Below are 15373 nucleotides of genomic sequence, written 5' to 3' on the forward strand. Positions count from 1 at the left end.
GCCTGGTTTCCTGTAACCTCACTTCTCGCAATGAGGGAACTGCCAGAAGGCCCTCAGAGCTGGAACTCAGATCTGGGCTGAACGATGGGGAGTGGTAATAATAACAACTATTATTATTATTATTATTGTTATTATTATTATTATTATTATTATTATTATTATTATTATTATTATTCCAAGCTCAGACCCCATGGCTCTAAGAAGCCATTCATGAGTTCCTATACCCATAATTTAGGAACTTTGTAACTGCCTGTGCAATCTGTTCTGAAGCACATGAATCTCAACTTCAGAGAGGTTGTAAGTACCGTATTTTTTGCTCTATAAGACTCACTTTTTCCCTCCTAAAAAGTAAGGGGAAATGTGTGTGCGTCCTATGGAGCGAATGCAGGCTACACAGCTATCCCAGAAGCTAGAACAGCAAGAGGGATCGCTGCTTTCGCTGCGCAGTTATCCCTCTTGCTGTTCTGGCTTCTGGGATTCAGAATATTTCCCCCCCTTGTTTTCCTCCTCCAAAAACTAGGTGCGCCTTGTGGTCTGGTGCGTCTTATAGAGCGAAAAATACGGTAAACCATTAACTTACCAAATGTGTCATCTTTTTTCTATGCTAGGGGGAAGAGGGAAACTTTGGAAGGAACTCACAAGGAAAAATTTTTTTTGTTACTCTACAGCAGGTATGGAGAACCTTAGGCCCTTCAAATGTCACCTGTAAGCATCGCCAGGGATGATAGGGTTTGCAGTTTAGCAACATCTGGAAGGTTGAAGGCTCCTCCATGTATACTGCAGGGGTAGGATCCAAACCAATGGGTTCAAATACCAACAAAAAGAAATTTTGACTTAACGTTTGGAAGAACTGAAATGTTAAGTGCTACTTTTGACAGTGGAAAATAGGATCTTGGCATAAGCCTCTGTTAGAGGCCAGATACCAACTTAGCCAGGATCATAGCTGTCAACATTTCCTCTTTTTTAAGGGAAATTCCCTTATTCCGAATAGGATTCCTCATAAGAAAAGGGAAAAGTAGACAGCTATGGCCAGGATGCTGTAGCTGTGCCTCGCCCCTGCCTTGCCAGGAGGATGGAGTAAACAGCCTTTGAGGATCCCTCCCCAAGTCTATGATCCCAGGACTCTCAAGGTTTTGATACGTAAATTTAAAAAGGTACTGCCACAGAGGGAGAATCCAGAGGGGGTGCAGTTAAGCCAGGGATGGGGAACCTGTGGCCCTCCAGATGTTGGGGGACTCCCGTCGGCCAAAACCAGTATGGCCAGTGATCAGGGATGATGGGTATGGGGATTCCAATATTATCTTGAGGACAACAGGTCCTTCGCCCTTTATATAAATGACAGTGATCGCAGCCAACAGGGGACGGATGAATGGGAAGGTGATTGCTACGTCAGAGACCTCCAGCTGTTTCGGACTCACAGTGCATTTGTTTAAGAAAGGCATCATTTTTATATTTTTATGCTGTGAACTGCCCTGAGATCTTCGGATGAAGGGCGGTGTATGAATTAAATCAGTCTATCAAATTGAAATATCAGAAGGGGGAGCGTGGAAAAGGCGTACAAAGAGCCCCCTGGATCAGGCCAAAGGCAGCCAGCATCTGGGTCTCACAGGGCCCGACCAGATGCCCGGGGGGAGCCCCAGAAGCAAGGCTTTTCTCCCGCCCTACGGCCCCCAGCCCTTCCCTCCTCCGCCTGACACCCTGCAGCGCTGCTGCCAGCCAGAGCAGGCAACACTGGGTCAGGCGGACAAGGATTCTGACCGGCACAAGCAGGCTTCCTATACACCCCAAAAAGAGGCCCTGCGTGGTTCTCTCTCGCAGCTCACAATTCCAGAGCTGCCAGGAAGAATGTATTTCAGCCATCAGTAGCAAACCCCGCTTTGTAATTCACTTAATTGAGTTATTCGCTTTCTAAGGGGTTAAAACGAACAAGAGGCGCGGTTGGGTTTCCTAGAGCGGACCGGATGTTGTGGCCGGAGGGCGGGATGTAAACAGTGGCGGTCACTTCCTGCCCCGCCCACCGTGGCTAAGTGGCCTTTGAATTTCCCAGATCCTTCCGTGCTTGTTCCTGGGGAGGGGGAGATCAGGTGAGTTGGGGTGGGGTGGAGCGGGTAAGTGATCCTCTTGGGGGGCAGTTGTGGGGGGAGGGATCCAGGGTGGGAGGTGGGAAATGGGCAGGAAGCCCAAGGGAGCGGGGGGGGGGGCTACTTTGCAAGCTCAGAGGTTGCCAACTTCTCTCTTTAACTCCTGCTCCTCTGCCTTTTAAGAACTGCTTGATTTGCAGAAGGTGGTGCAATTTCCTCCCTCTGTGCTGTTTGATCAAGGCAATATGCAAATTAATTAACATAAAAGCCCTCAAACTTCAAATGCTGCTGGTAAGTTCTGGGCGCTGCTCTTAAAGGAGGATCTGGCCACATTTGCAGTGGGGTTGCAGGAAGTCTTGGAAGGACCCTGGCCAGAGGGTACGAGATGTGGACTCTGGCAGGTTCAGGGTATGGCTCTTGAACACACCAGGAGAAACTCTGGAGGTAACGTAGTGCAGGAACGTAAGATCAGGCCAAAGGTCCCATCCTGTGCTCACAGGGGGTAACCAGAAACCTCATAAAGAAGCCCAGAAGTGGGACTCGAGTGTGACAGCACTGCTCTGCCCCACTTGTGATTCCCAGCTGCTGGCATTTAGAGGCACACACTACCTCTGAACATGGAGGTAAGAGGAGCTTGGCAGTGGGGCCGATTTCCTAGTTTGAAAATGGAACCAGTTACAGCAGGGAAGGGCATCTGCTTTGCATGGAGAAGTTCCCAGCTTAGAACCCTGATTATCTTCGGGTAGGGACACAGGTGGCGCTGTGGGTTAAACCACAGAGCCTAGGAATTGCCGATCAGAAGGTCGCCGGTTCGAATCCCCGCGACGGGGTGAGCTCCCCAAGTGCAAGTAGATAAATAGGTACCGCTCTGGCGGGAAGGTAAACGGCGTTCCGTGTGCTGCTCTGGTTCGCCAGAAGCGGCTTAGTCATGCTGGCCACATGACCCGGAAGCTGTACGCTGGCTCCCTCGGCCAGTAAAGCGAGATGAGCACCGCAACCCCAGAGTTGGCCACGACTGGACCAAATGGTCAGGGGTCCCTTTACCTTTACCTAGGACTGGGAATATCATAGAGAGCTGCTGCTGGCAAGTTTAGACAACACTGAGCTAGATGGACCAACGGTCTGACTTGGGATAAAGCAGGTTTGTACAGGGTGAGTCTTTTAAAAAGAGGCCCAGTGGAACATGTGTATTCTGTATCCATGGGGCCTCTTTTAAAGGACTCACCCTGTGTATACCTAGAGCAGTGGTGGGGTCTCTGTCACTAGAAGTCTTCAAGCAGAGGCTGGGCAGCCATACTTTGGGGGAAAGTTCTAGTTCTGGATTTCTGGCACCTAGCAGGGGTTGGACTAGATGACCCACAGATCCCTTTTCACTTCCAAGATGCTATAGTAGGGATGTGGAGCCTGTGCTCCTCTAAATATTGCTGGACCACAACTCCCATCACCCCAGATCATTGGCCAGGCTACTGAGGCAGATGAAAGTTGCAATAAAAAAAAAACCAGCTGGAGTCACAGGTTTTCTGAGCCCTGCATTATATCTTGGTAGAAATTAGTTGGGCAGCAAAGCCGGTCCAGTAATTGACAGCTATCCTTGGAAGAACTAGTGGAGATGAACATAACTCTCAGATAAGCATAGAAATCCGAGGGTTGTGGGTAGTGCAAGTTGGATCTACATAGATACTTAGGTTCTGAACTGGCTCTTGAGTAACTGGGAAAGAGATCTGGGAGATCTGTTTCTTGTATGCATTTGTTTGCTAAATAAGTTAAAATGATGGTTTGCTGTATTTGTATTGGGTTGACCTATGGGTAAACAGAGTTTTATTCATTCAAAATTCAGTAGTAAATAAAAATAAGGATTGACGTTCATAAAATTCTGCATAGTGTAGGAATTGGATAGCTATGTCTCTGCTGCTATTATTAGAAGGTAAGGTTATTTATGAGTCAAGAATCATAGAGTTGAGAGGAGCTTTGTATGCCATCTAGTTCACTTCCCCTACTTGAAGCAGGAAACCCAGAACTAGATTATTCCCAACCAGAAACCTCTGCTTGAAAACCTCCAGCCGGAGGGAGCGCACCAGCCTCTCTAGGAATTGGTCCCATTGTGCGACTGCTCTTACCATCAAGAAGTTCTTCCTGTCCTTCAGCTGCAATCAGCCCTCCTATAACCTGATCCCATTAGATCTAGTCCTCCCCTTTTCTATGCGACAGCTTCTCAGGTGTTTGAAGAGGGTGTCTTGTTTTCTCAAGGCTAACTGATTCACACCACACTATTTAAAGCTCCTGGCTCCCCCGCAGAAGAATTCTGGGAACTGTAGTTCATTTAGGGTGCTGGGGATTGCAGTGCTGTGAGGGGAGAATTACAGGTCCCAGGATCCTTTGGGGGAAGCCCTGTGCTTTAAATGGATGGTGTGGCTGTGACATCAGCTCTTTCGAGGGTTCTCCCTAGGACTTATTTTCCAAACCCTTGGCCACACTCATTGCCTCTAAACATGGAGGAGAAGGCTACCAGCCATGATGGCTATTGATGGCTATTGTCTGTCTCCACGGTCAGTTGCTTGAAAATACTAGTGGGTCCTGTTTGCTTGGGTCCTGCTTCTTGTAGGTTTCAAACAGGCATCTGGCCGGCCACTGTGGGAACAGGATGCTGGACTACAGATGAAACTCGAAAAATTAGCATATCGTGGAAAAGTTCCTTTATTTCAGTAATTCAACTTGAAAGGTGAAACTAATGCATGAGATAGACTCGTGACATGCAAAGTGAGATATGTCAAGCCTTGATTTGTTATCATTGTGATGATCATGGCGTACAGCTGATGAAAACCCCAAATTAACCATCTCAGAAAATTAGAATATTCAGTGAAATCAGCAAAACAAGGATTGCAGATGGAGCAATATTGGACCTCTGAGAAGTGGAAGCATATCTCGCTTTGCATGTCATGTGTCTATCTCATACGCTAGTTTCACCTTTTAAGTTGAATTACTGAAATAAATGAACTTTTCCACGATATTCTAATTTTTTGAGTTTTACCTGTAGATGGGCCATCAGCCTGATCCGGACTCTTCTTATGCTCTTAAATTCTCCAGAACAGTAGCTTTTTTCTGTTGAACTTAAAAAAAAAAGGCATTGATATGCTTTACTGAGAATCCCAGCACTCCCAGTGGGGCTTACTCCTGAGCAGACCTGTGTAGCTTTATGAACTCTAATCTGAGCTGGCCATGGGAAGAACTGGAAGCTGGGCAGTTTTTATTTCAGATTAAATGATCTATAACATTATTTGCCTCTGGCTGTGCCCATCATCAGTCCTGGCTCTAACCACCTGCAAACCACAAAGGATGACCTCTGAGGGAACCTGGCTTTTGGGTAGAATAGGCTGCCCGCCCTTGACTAAGTTTGCTCTGATTCTGGCCTCTGGTTTTTCTCTGTTTCAGGGGCCAGGCCTGTTCGCCGTTTGCTTCCCCCTGCACACAACTTCCTTGCGTTGAGAGTTCAGGACTTGGTGGCGCTGCCAGGGCTGACCGACAGAATCGACCGAGGGTGGGGTGGGGGTGAAAATGGCTGCGGAGTCCAGAGATACGTCGGCGCCAGGTCTTCAGCAGGCCGAGCGAGAGAAGAGGGTGGGAGAGCAGAGCCCCGCGGGGCCCGAGGCGGGGAAAGACGGAGGGAGGGGGCCTTGCGTCATCCGTGCGGAGAGCATCCGGGATTTCTGGGAAAGGACTGTCCCCGAGGAAGCTATCCGGGAGCCCCGCAAAGGCCTGCAGCAGCGGTGGGAATCTCAGCTGCAGGAGTTCCTGAAGGCCTTGGAGTCCCCCCATGCGGTGGGGGGCAGCCCGCAGCTCCCAAGAAACAGTGCGCAGACTTCCTTGACCCCTTTTGACAGGATGGCTGACACCAGCCGGCGGCCTAGGTGGGAACCAGACTCCCAAACCCTGCCTGGTCTGAGCGGAGGAGCCTCCCAGGCCGAGAGAGGCCTCCTGGCCAAAGACAAGTCGGATTGCAAGAAGGCCCAGGAGGCTGCCAGCTCACGTGAAGAGTGCCGCCTCTTCCGGCGATTCGGCTACCAGGAAGCGGAAGGGCCCCGCGAAGCTTGCCGGCACCTCCGGAGGCTTTGCCACCAGTGGCTGAAGCCGGAGAGGCACACCAAGGAGCAGATCCTGGAGCTGGTCATCCTGGAGCAGTTCCTGGCCATCCTGCCCACGAAGATGCAGCGCTGGGTGAGGGATTGCAGCCCCCAGACCTGCACCCAGGCGGTGATTCTGGCGGAAGATTTCCTGCTGAGGCAGCGGGAGGACGAGGGGCGGGTGGGAGAGCAGCAGGTGAGTGTGGCTGGCCCTGGAGGTGGGGAGGGCATTGGGGACCGGAGGTTTCTTGGGAAGAGGGGAGGGGCAAGCTTTGGGTTTAAAGGGGGATGGGGAGCGAAGAAGACTCAAGAGGAAAACGAAGGCAAGAGGAGGAGGAAGACTTGCGATTCTGGATATTATAAAGTGCTGATTTAGACTCAAATGAAATATGCCTTGCATCAAGTCAGGCGTTAGTTTTTCTAGCTGCGCGTTGTCCACGCTGACGGCAGAGCCTCTCCAGGGTTTCAGGTGGGGGTATCTCCCAGCCCTCCTGAGATTCCAGGGCTTAAAACTGGGACTGTCTGCACAGAGAGCAAATGTTCTACTCTTTGAGCTGTAACCTCTTTCCCTCGGTTTCCCCTCCCTTAGCAATGCACTTGAATTATTGAGGGCTGCCCAGAATAGCAGGCTAGATGCTGCTAGTTTTGCCACTACAGCTAGGCACCTAGTGGGTTGCTGGCCTGACTTTTTGCTTGAAAGCACTCCTTGGCCACACATCTGGAAAATGCTATTATTATTTTTAAGAACCCCATTCTCTCTATATCCCAGTGCAATTTCCCATTGGTGACAGATCACGGCTCTGGTGTCACATTTTTATAACATACGTTTTAACGTTATAACTCACCAGTTGTCAAGTACGGGAGTTCCCTTCTCCCTTCTTGGTAACTTACCGATAAGAATTAATGAGCATTTGGTAGATTTGTACTCTTTTTATTGCAGTATCATGTTGCAAGCACAGTGGCAACTCTCTGCAAGGATAGCAGTTGCCTACTCTGACTCCTCCCCACTTCCGCAGCAAGAAGGGCTCAAACGGGATGTCCCTCCTCTGTTCTCTGACTCTCTCAGACTTCTGAGTTCGGGGGGGGGGGGGAGGGAGGGAGCTCCGCCCACTCTCAATTGATGTATTGCCCAGCTGCTCCCTCCCTTCGGGTTGCTTAGCTACTATCTCAAAGCTCGGTAGCTCCCTCAACTCTGCAGCTTCTATCTCTGCCTGTTTCTCTGCTTCTGGAAACTCTGAGAATGGGGGGGGGGCAGGGATTGCATTCCCCAATCTTCCGATCCAGATCAGCCCCTGGCACCAGTGTAGTTTAGTTCCTTGTTTGGATAAGCGTTTGCTCCAACACAAGGGCAGCCCCATGGGGAATGTGCTGCAGTAATCCAGCTTGAGAGTTCAGTAGCGCCTGAACCCCTGCAACATGATTCCTCCTTTGTGGATGTGCTGCTGCCAAGGTAGTCGGGGGGGGGGAGAATCCATCCACTGTTCCTGCCCCCTTGAACGAGATCCTATTCCCTGTTTTCAGGCAATCCGCCCGTTTGCGGAGGAAGACTCTGCAGAGAAGGCTCCTCTGAACACCTGGCAGAGGCCGCTGCTTGGAGGGATGAAGGAGGAAAGCGAAGGAGACGCCCCCTTGCTGCGTAAGGATCTCTGAGGGGTCGTGGTTGCTCGGTGGCGCACTGAGCATCGTCACGGCCTCCTTTGCACCCCAGTGACTGGGGACATGGGAGGCAGGAGGTTCCATCGGTCAACCTGGCTCAGAATTGTCAACATTGATGGCCGGTGGCTCGGTGGGCAGGGAAAACTCTTCCAGCCCTACCTGGAAATTTTGGGGATTGAACTTGGGACCTTTGGCTCTTATTTGGGTACTGTGGTGCCCTGTGCGAGGCCAAAAGCTGGGAAAGCACTAACTGGGCTTTGGAAAGGAGGCAGGAGGACCCTAGCGCCCTGTCAGAGCCTTCACGCCTCCTTCCGAAACTCCCCTGGGCTCAGTGCCCAGTTTGTGCTCCTGCTCTGATTCTTCCCCCCTTGTGGCCTCTGGGAGACGTCCTGCCAAGCCTGATAGCTCAATGCTGTCCTTGTTTTCTCGCGAGTAGGGAAGAAGGGCAGCCTAATGCTGGCATGTGCCACTTCTGACTGTGTATATGTGTTTGTGCGTGTATGGAATGCGGCAGAGGGAAGCTTGGAATCATAAAGTTTCACAGTTGGAAAGGTCCGCCAAGGGTCATCTAGTCCAACCTTGGATTGCAGGAATCACAGCTGCAGAATCCCAGACAGAGGACCAGCCAACCTCTGTTTAAAAACCTCCAGTGGTGGAGGGTCCATCATCCCCCAAGGGAGCCCATTCCACGGTCAAACATTCTTCTTCGCAAAATTGGATGCTCCTTGATACAACTCCCCACCCCAAATCTTAGTATTCAGAACAGCAGCATGGCAGAGAGAAATCTATGCTATTGAGCCCATTTCCCTGTGTGCTTCTCTTCTATGTGTGGGGATTTATTATTACAGTGGTACCCCTGGATGCGAACGGGATCCGTTCTGGAGCCCGTTCGCATCCTGAAGCGAATGCAACCCACGTCTGCAGGTAGCAATTTGCCGCTTCTGCGCATGACGTCATTTTGAGCGTCTGCACATGCGCGAGTGGCGAAACCTGGAAGTAGCCGTTACTTCCGGGTCGCCGTGGAGCACAACCCGAAAATGCTTAACCCGAAGCTACTTCAGCCCGAGGTATGACTGTATTATCATCATTATTATTTTCATATTGAAAAGGACTTCATCCTAGAGCCACTGCCCACACTGGGGGCTGATGGGAGTTGGTGTTTGACAGACTCTTTATCTCACTGTTATGGGTTCAAGCCCCACATTGGGCAAAAGACTGTTGCATTGCAGGGGGTTGGACTAGATGGCCCACGTGGTCCCTTCCAACTCCTACGATTCTTTGTTTCTATGAACATTTGGAGGGCTACAGGCAGTTCCCCACCCTTGTCCTTAATAAACGCCATTCCTTTGCCCTTTCTAGCAGGCGACGAGAAGTTGTGCAGCCCGGAGAGGAATGAACCGGAAGCTTCCGGAGAGCTGGAGCCACGTTGGATGTTGTCTGGAAGGGTCGAACAGACCGTTCCCCACTGCCCCGGTGCAGGGGAAGCTTCCGAGATGCTGTACGGCGGGAACTGCCTGGAGCGGGAAGCAGGGAAGTTCATCAACTCCCAGGGGACGTATGAGGACTTGGACGAGAGCGGCATGCAGCCGGGGACCCTCCTCTTCCCCGGCGAGAGGGACAACGCCTGCCATGTGTGCGGGAAGGTCTTCCGGCGGCGCTCCAACCTGATCGCGCACGAGAGGATCCATTCGGGGGAGAGGTGGTACAACTGCTCCGAGTGTGGGAAGAGCTTCGTCAGCCGGGCCGCCTTCCTCATCCACCAGCGGGTGCACACCGGGGAGAAGCCCTACAAGTGCTCCTACTGTGGGAAGGGCTTCAACACGGGCTCCAGCCTCATCCGCCACAAGAGGATCCACACGGGCGAGAAGCCCTACAAGTGCCCCGATTGCGGGAAGCGCTTCAACGACTACTCCAACTTCATCGTCCACAAGAGGATCCACACGGGAGAGAAGCCCTACGAGTGCTCTGTCTGCGGGAAGCGCTTCAGCGACAACTCCAACTTCATCAAGCACCACCACTGAGAGGTCGGCGGGCTGTGGGTGGGGTAGGGTTTTTTGGGGGGGGCGGGGGGGTTGTTTTGTTTGTACTAAACAAAAACTGGTTACAGACTGTATAGCAAGACTACAAGGGAGCATCTCTGTGAGTGAGGGCCTTGGCAAAAAAGAGGCGCCCCAAAGCCTCCGTTGCCTTTGACAGCAATTGATCGGGTAGAGAGGGGATGTCTGGGAGCCGACAAGGAGAGCAGGTCGTTTGCAGATCAGAGAAAAAGGAAAGCAGAACAAAGAATACACGGAGTCTCCTAAAGGTTGCTCCTGTCTTGATGAAGCAGTTGCCCGGACTGGCCTGTAGCTCCCCCTTCACTCCTTGGCCCTCTGTGTCAGGCCCCTCCTTCTGTCTACGGTGAGCTGCAAGGGACCCTCTCTGTGTCTGCCTGGCTCTCTGCTCAGCAACATGCAATAAATGCCTTGTTCTGGGGCGGGAGGGACCTGCAAGCTGTCAGCAGAGAAGCTGTAAAGAGTGGCTCTGTGGGAGAACTGCCGAGTCTAACTCCTGATTCAGGTAGGTAGCCGTGTTGGTTTGACGCAGTCAAAATAAAAATAAACAAAGAATTGTCCAGTAGCACCTTATAGACCAACTAAGTTTGTTCTGGTATAAGCTTTCGTGTGCATGCACATTTCTGAGAAATACCCCACCGCACCCTCCCACTATATATAAGGGTCTGGTGACTTCTTTTTCAGTGTACAGCCATGCCTCTTGTTACGTTTGCTTCAGGTTGCGCAATTTCAGGTTGCGTCCCGCGGTGACCCAGAAGTCCCGGAAAAGGTTACTTCCGGGTTTTACCACTCGTGCATGCACAGAAGCGCAAAATGACGTCACGCACATGCGCAGAAGCGACGAATCATGACCTGCGCGCGCCCAGGTTGCGTTCTGCTCATGTTGCGAGCGGGGCTCCGGAACGGATCCCGTTTGCAACCAGAGGTACCACTGTATCTGAAGAAGTGTGCATGCACATGAAAGCTTATGACAGTGTCGTATAGTGGTTAAGAGCGGTAGTCTCGTAATCTGGGGAACCAGGTTGATGTCTCCGCTCCTCCACATGCAGCTGCTGGGTGACTTTGGGCTAGTCACACTTCTTTGAAGTCTCTCAGCCCCACTCACCTCACAGAGTGTTTGTTGTGGGGGAGGAAGGGAAAGGAGATTGTGAGCCGCTTTGAGACTCCTTTGGGTAGTGATAAAGCGGGATATCAAATCCAAACTCCTCCTCTTCTTCTTCTTATACCAGAACAAACTTGGTTGGTCTATAAGGTGCTACTGGTCAGTTCTTTATTTTGTTTATTTTTAAGTCTAACTCCTGTCCCTGCCTTGTGCTGCAGCACCTGTCTGATTCTGCCTCTTCACTATCCCTCGAGCTCCTTGCCTCCAGTATTTCCCAGCTCGTCCCCTCCTCTGGGGTGGTGGCCGGCTTCCCACCACCAGGAGCCAGGAGCCAAATCCTCTCCCTCTGCACTTTCCATGGAGGGGGGGACTCTTGGTCAGGCGGCTTCCCCCACTGCTCCTCATCCAGCCAGTCCCTGACATGGGAGCTGGTCCAAAAGAGGCTGTGGGAGGCGGCAGGCCGGACTCCTTCCCCACTTCTGTCACCTCCCTTGTGCTAGTTTCCTACCCACCCCCCACACGCTCCCTTCCATCTAGGGCCGGCCCAAGACATGTTGCCACCTGAAGCGAAACAGAAATGGCGCTCTGCTGCCACCTGAGGCGACTGGAGGCAGACCACGGAAACCCGTGTGCTGAAAGGGGAGAGAATATGATGCTAGAGAGGATGTGGCCCCGCTCTTCCCAGGTCACACAACGGGAAGCAGCAAGTGGCGCACTTCTGGGGGGGGGGGCAGATCTGCCACCCCTCTCAGCCTATCTCCGGCCTGCCGCCTGAGGCGACTGCCTCACCAAGCCCAATGGGTGAGCCAGCCCTGCTTCCGTCATGCTTTCTGTTCCTTTTTTCCACTGTCTGCTAATCCAGCCGCTTGCTCTGGCCAAGAGCAGCATTTCTCAATGGTTTGAAGGGGGAGGGAGGGACTTCTCTGCTTCCTTTGTGGTGTAGTGGTTAAGAGTGGTAGTCTCGTAATCTGGTGAACCAGGTTCGCGTCCCCGCTCCTCCACATGCAGCTGCTGGGTGACCTTGGGCCAGTCACACTTCTTTGAAGTCTCTCAGCCCCACTCACCTCACAGAGTGTTTGTTGTGGGGGAGGAAGGGAAAGGAGAACGTTAGCTGCTTTGAGACTCCTTCGGGTAGGGATAAAGCGGGATATCAAAGCCAAACTCTTCTTCTTCTCTTCTTCCTCTCCTTTCTGAGCCCCTTAACGGCCAGCAGCCATCTCTCTTCAGCAGGTGAGCAGGCCTAATCTCCCCTTGCCCACCTGCCATGAATATCTGTAGGCCGGGATCACAAACCCAACACCTGTATGGGGGGGGCAGCTCAAATGCCTGCCAAAAATACAACCAGCCAGGCAGAGAACGGAGGCTGGAGGGGCCAGAACCTTCCTACCCCCATTCTGCCCCTTCTGGTTCCTGCCTCCTCAGTGGTGCACCTAGGCTGTTTAGGTTGTGGACAATGTTCATGTTGCAGAAGGGTGGTCGAGGGAACATCCATTTTGGAGGGAATGTGTATTTCTTTCATAGGTGGCAAGCCGGCCGCTGCTTGGGTATCCCTCCTGCTCATTCTGCTGTGTGAAGCTCCAGACTGCAGGGCCCAACGGCCAGCCCCGATGGTGCCACAGTTCTGAGTCTCCCCATAGCGATTTCAGCACCTGTGGCGGCCGCAGAGAAGCTTGCAACTGGCTCTGCGCTTGCTGCAGGCTCTTCCTCGGCCTCTGCTGCCCATACAAGGGTCTCACGGCCCATCGTGTTCTTCAAGAAAGAGGAAGGGCTGTAGGACCAGCGGTTAGAGTACGTGCTTTGCATGCAGAAGCTCCCAGCTAAAACCCTTAGCACCTCCACCGGTGTGGTAGGGTAAGAATTTGCTTCCACACCGCTCTGTTCATGACGCAGGTGAGGGACCACCTTTTAAATAAAAAATGGGACCCAGGAAATTAATTCCAAGTCCAGCATCCAGGAGGGGTCTGGCATTTATTATTATAGATACAGTGGTACCTCGGGTTACATACGCTTCAGGTTACAGATGCTCCAGGTTACAGACTCCGCTAACCCAGAAATAGTACCTCAGGTTAAGAACTTTGCTTCAGGATGAGTACAGAAATCGCGCGGCGGCGGGAGGCCCCATTAGCTAAAGTGGTGCTTCAGGTTAAGAAGAGTTTCAGGTTAAGAACGGACCTCCGGAACGAATTAAGTACGTAACCAGAGGTACCACTGTATTGCCATAGGGCAGAGCTCAACTTAACGTGGTTGTTCTAGCCGAACCGCCACCTAAGGAGAAGTTTGGCGCAAGGAGCATCAGAATAAGGGTTTCATAGGCGGCACACGAAAAGCCACTAAAGATCTAAAGATTCTTGAAACCTAAATATCCTTCTACATACAACAGGAAAGGATACAGGACATCAGAACTAAAACACACATGGCTCCATATCGGTATCTTCACCCCTGCAATCACCTTGGAGTGACCCAAATGTGCCCAGGCCATGGGTCTCAAATGTCCTCCTATCACAGTTTCTCTAGCAACCAGGTCTTCCTTGGGCTGTTGACATTCTTTCCCTTATGTCACTTCCCTTCCTTCTCCTTTCTCCTAGGAAGTTTCAATGAGAAGTTTGGGTTTACACTCTGGTGCTAACTAGAACGCCCTTAATGACGATTTGTAACACTTTCAGGGTTAGATAGAGGTGGAATGCAGAATAGGAGGGAGGCTTGCGAGTCTCAAAATACACATAGGAATCATTTGTGGAAAGGTTAAATGCAATTAATACTGAAATATTAAAACACTACACACTGGGTCTCTTATTCTTACATCAATGGGAAGGACCTCCCCTTGCCAGAGACCCTTTAGAAGTACTGCCATTTATTTTTATTTATACGGAGCCTGCTCTTCATCCAAAAAGGCTCCTGGAGTGGCTTTACACACAAAGAAAAAGTCAATCCTGACCCGGCAGGCTTGCAATCTTAAAAAAAAGCACGACGCACGAGGAAAGGGTGACAGGGAGGGAAGAGGAAAATCAAAGCTCAGGCTTTGATTTCTAAACAGTTGTTCCCACCATGACCAGTACAGGAGAACTGACCTTTCCACAGCCAAAAGAGCTACGTTTCAGGACGTTCTTCCAAATGTTTTGTCGAAATCTCTCTTTGTTCTTATTTGAATCTGTTGGTTTGGGTGCTGTCTCCTAGAGCAGAAATGGAGGAGCCTTTGCCCCTCCCTGTGTTGCTGGACTACAGATCCCATCATCCCTGACTGTTGGCCATGCTTCCCGGCAATATCTGGAGGGCCAAAGGTTCTCCATACCTGCTGTAGAGCAACAGAAAATAAATTGGCTCCATCGTCAACCTGACAGCATTTAAGATTTTGCAGGATTGTCTCCTGTAATCACTTCGTTGTTACTGGGAAAATGCCCCACAGGAACAAGGAAGTGGTTAACTGGGAACTGGGATCCAGTGCAGAACTGTGGGAGGCAGTGGAAGACAGGAGTGCCTGGCGCGCTCTGGTCCATGGGGTCACAAAGAGTCGGACACGACTAAACAACTAAAGAACATCTCTGCCATTGATCTCACTGGCCATGTTCAACGCTGACACAATCACATTGGCTCTTCTTGACTCTCGGCTGCAGAGCGTGGACAGTTTTGCTTGTGGATTAGCAATAAATTGACTTTTTTAAAACAGTCAAAAGGGTTCTACATACAACAAACCCCTTCTAGGCCTTTGGAAGAACCAAAGACATGGAAAAAAATAACAGATTAAGTACATATTGGGTGGTGCAGTGCTGCTTTTTAAAAAAATAAACCCAGTAGCCAATATAATATAGGTAGGTTGTTTTTTGTTTTGTAAGTCTACGCACTTAGCCCAGAAGACCTCCCTAAAAGCCACTGATGGAAAGCCCTTCAAGGGCTTTTGTGGTTTCTGACATCATTCTTCTGGCCTTATGGGTGTAGACAGAATATTTTAGTTGGCTTACCAAGATTGTTTATTCTCAAGCAATATTTAATACCTCTGCTCAGTGGTCCAGAGAGAAAACAATTGTCAGTAAAACTGCAATAGCATCACCCTTGGTGCCTGGTTTAAGATTGACCTTGTGGACAAATCTGATGGATCTGGTGGACATGATTGAAGGAAGGAAGGAGAGAAAGAGAGAAATCTACATGTCTTTTGGGAGCATACTAATCACAAGACACCTCCAGACCAGTGTATTTTTTGTGTGGGTATAGTTTGCAACATGACATTGATGCAATAATAGAGCATGAAATGGAAAAATTATACTGGACCTTCCACACATCGTTCTATGTTATCAATTGTTCTGCAATGCTTCCTGATGTTATGGCACAATTGCCGTCTGGAGGGGCATTTTTATGCTGTTGGGGAAC

General features: G+C 50.7%; 1 protein-coding gene and 1 long non-coding RNA gene across 3 annotated transcripts; one reads left to right on the top strand and one right to left on the bottom strand.

Annotated features, from left to right (window-relative positions):
- Positions 1 to 1985: 1985 nt before the first annotated feature.
- Positions 1986 to 9888, top strand: LOC308580759 (uncharacterized protein). Of its 2 annotated transcripts, none has more exons than XM_081182905.1 (4): positions 1986 to 2084; positions 5511 to 6395; positions 7721 to 7835; positions 9215 to 9888. In XM_081182905.1, the coding sequence occupies exons 2-4, from the start codon at positions 5634 to 5636 to the stop codon at positions 9874 to 9876; spliced, it is 1539 nt and encodes a 512-aa protein (XP_081039031.1). In that variant the 5' UTR covers positions 1986 to 2084; positions 5511 to 5633; the 3' UTR covers positions 9877 to 9888. The 2 variants fall into 2 exon arrangements, with proteins under 2 accessions (XP_081039031.1, XP_081039032.1); XM_081182906.1 differs by having other exon boundaries at positions 9218 to 9888.
- Positions 9889 to 10100: 212 nt separating this feature from the next.
- Positions 10101 to 14486, bottom strand: LOC308581327. The gene is made up of 2 exons (XR_014004973.1): positions 14419 to 14486; positions 10101 to 14375 (listed from the first exon to the last, which is right to left on the bottom strand). It is a non-coding gene; the product is annotated as an uncharacterized lncRNA (long non-coding RNA).
- Positions 14487 to 15373: the final 887 nt, after the last annotated feature.

Source organism: Podarcis bocagei (genome assembly GCF_964188305.1).
Source record: "Podarcis bocagei genome assembly, chromosome: 2".
Taxonomy (NCBI): domain Eukaryota; kingdom Metazoa; phylum Chordata; class Lepidosauria; order Squamata; family Lacertidae; genus Podarcis; species Podarcis bocagei.

What these genes read in the sequence shown, in the direction of transcription:
- LOC308580759 (XM_081182905.1), top strand. Translation starts at nt 5,634, where the DNA reads ATGGCTGCGGAGTCCAGAGATACGTCGGCGCCAGGTCTTCAGCAGGCC. An exon ending in GGCGGGTGGGAGAGCAGCAG is followed by an intron (nt 6,396 to 7,720) that starts GTGAGTGTGGCT and finishes CCCTGTTTTCAG; the next exon opens with GCAATCCGCCCGTTTGCGGA. An exon ending in AGGAGACGCCCCCTTGCTGC is followed by an intron (nt 7,836 to 9,214) that starts GTAAGGATCTCT and finishes TGCCCTTTCTAG; the next exon opens with CAGGCGACGAGAAGTTGTGC.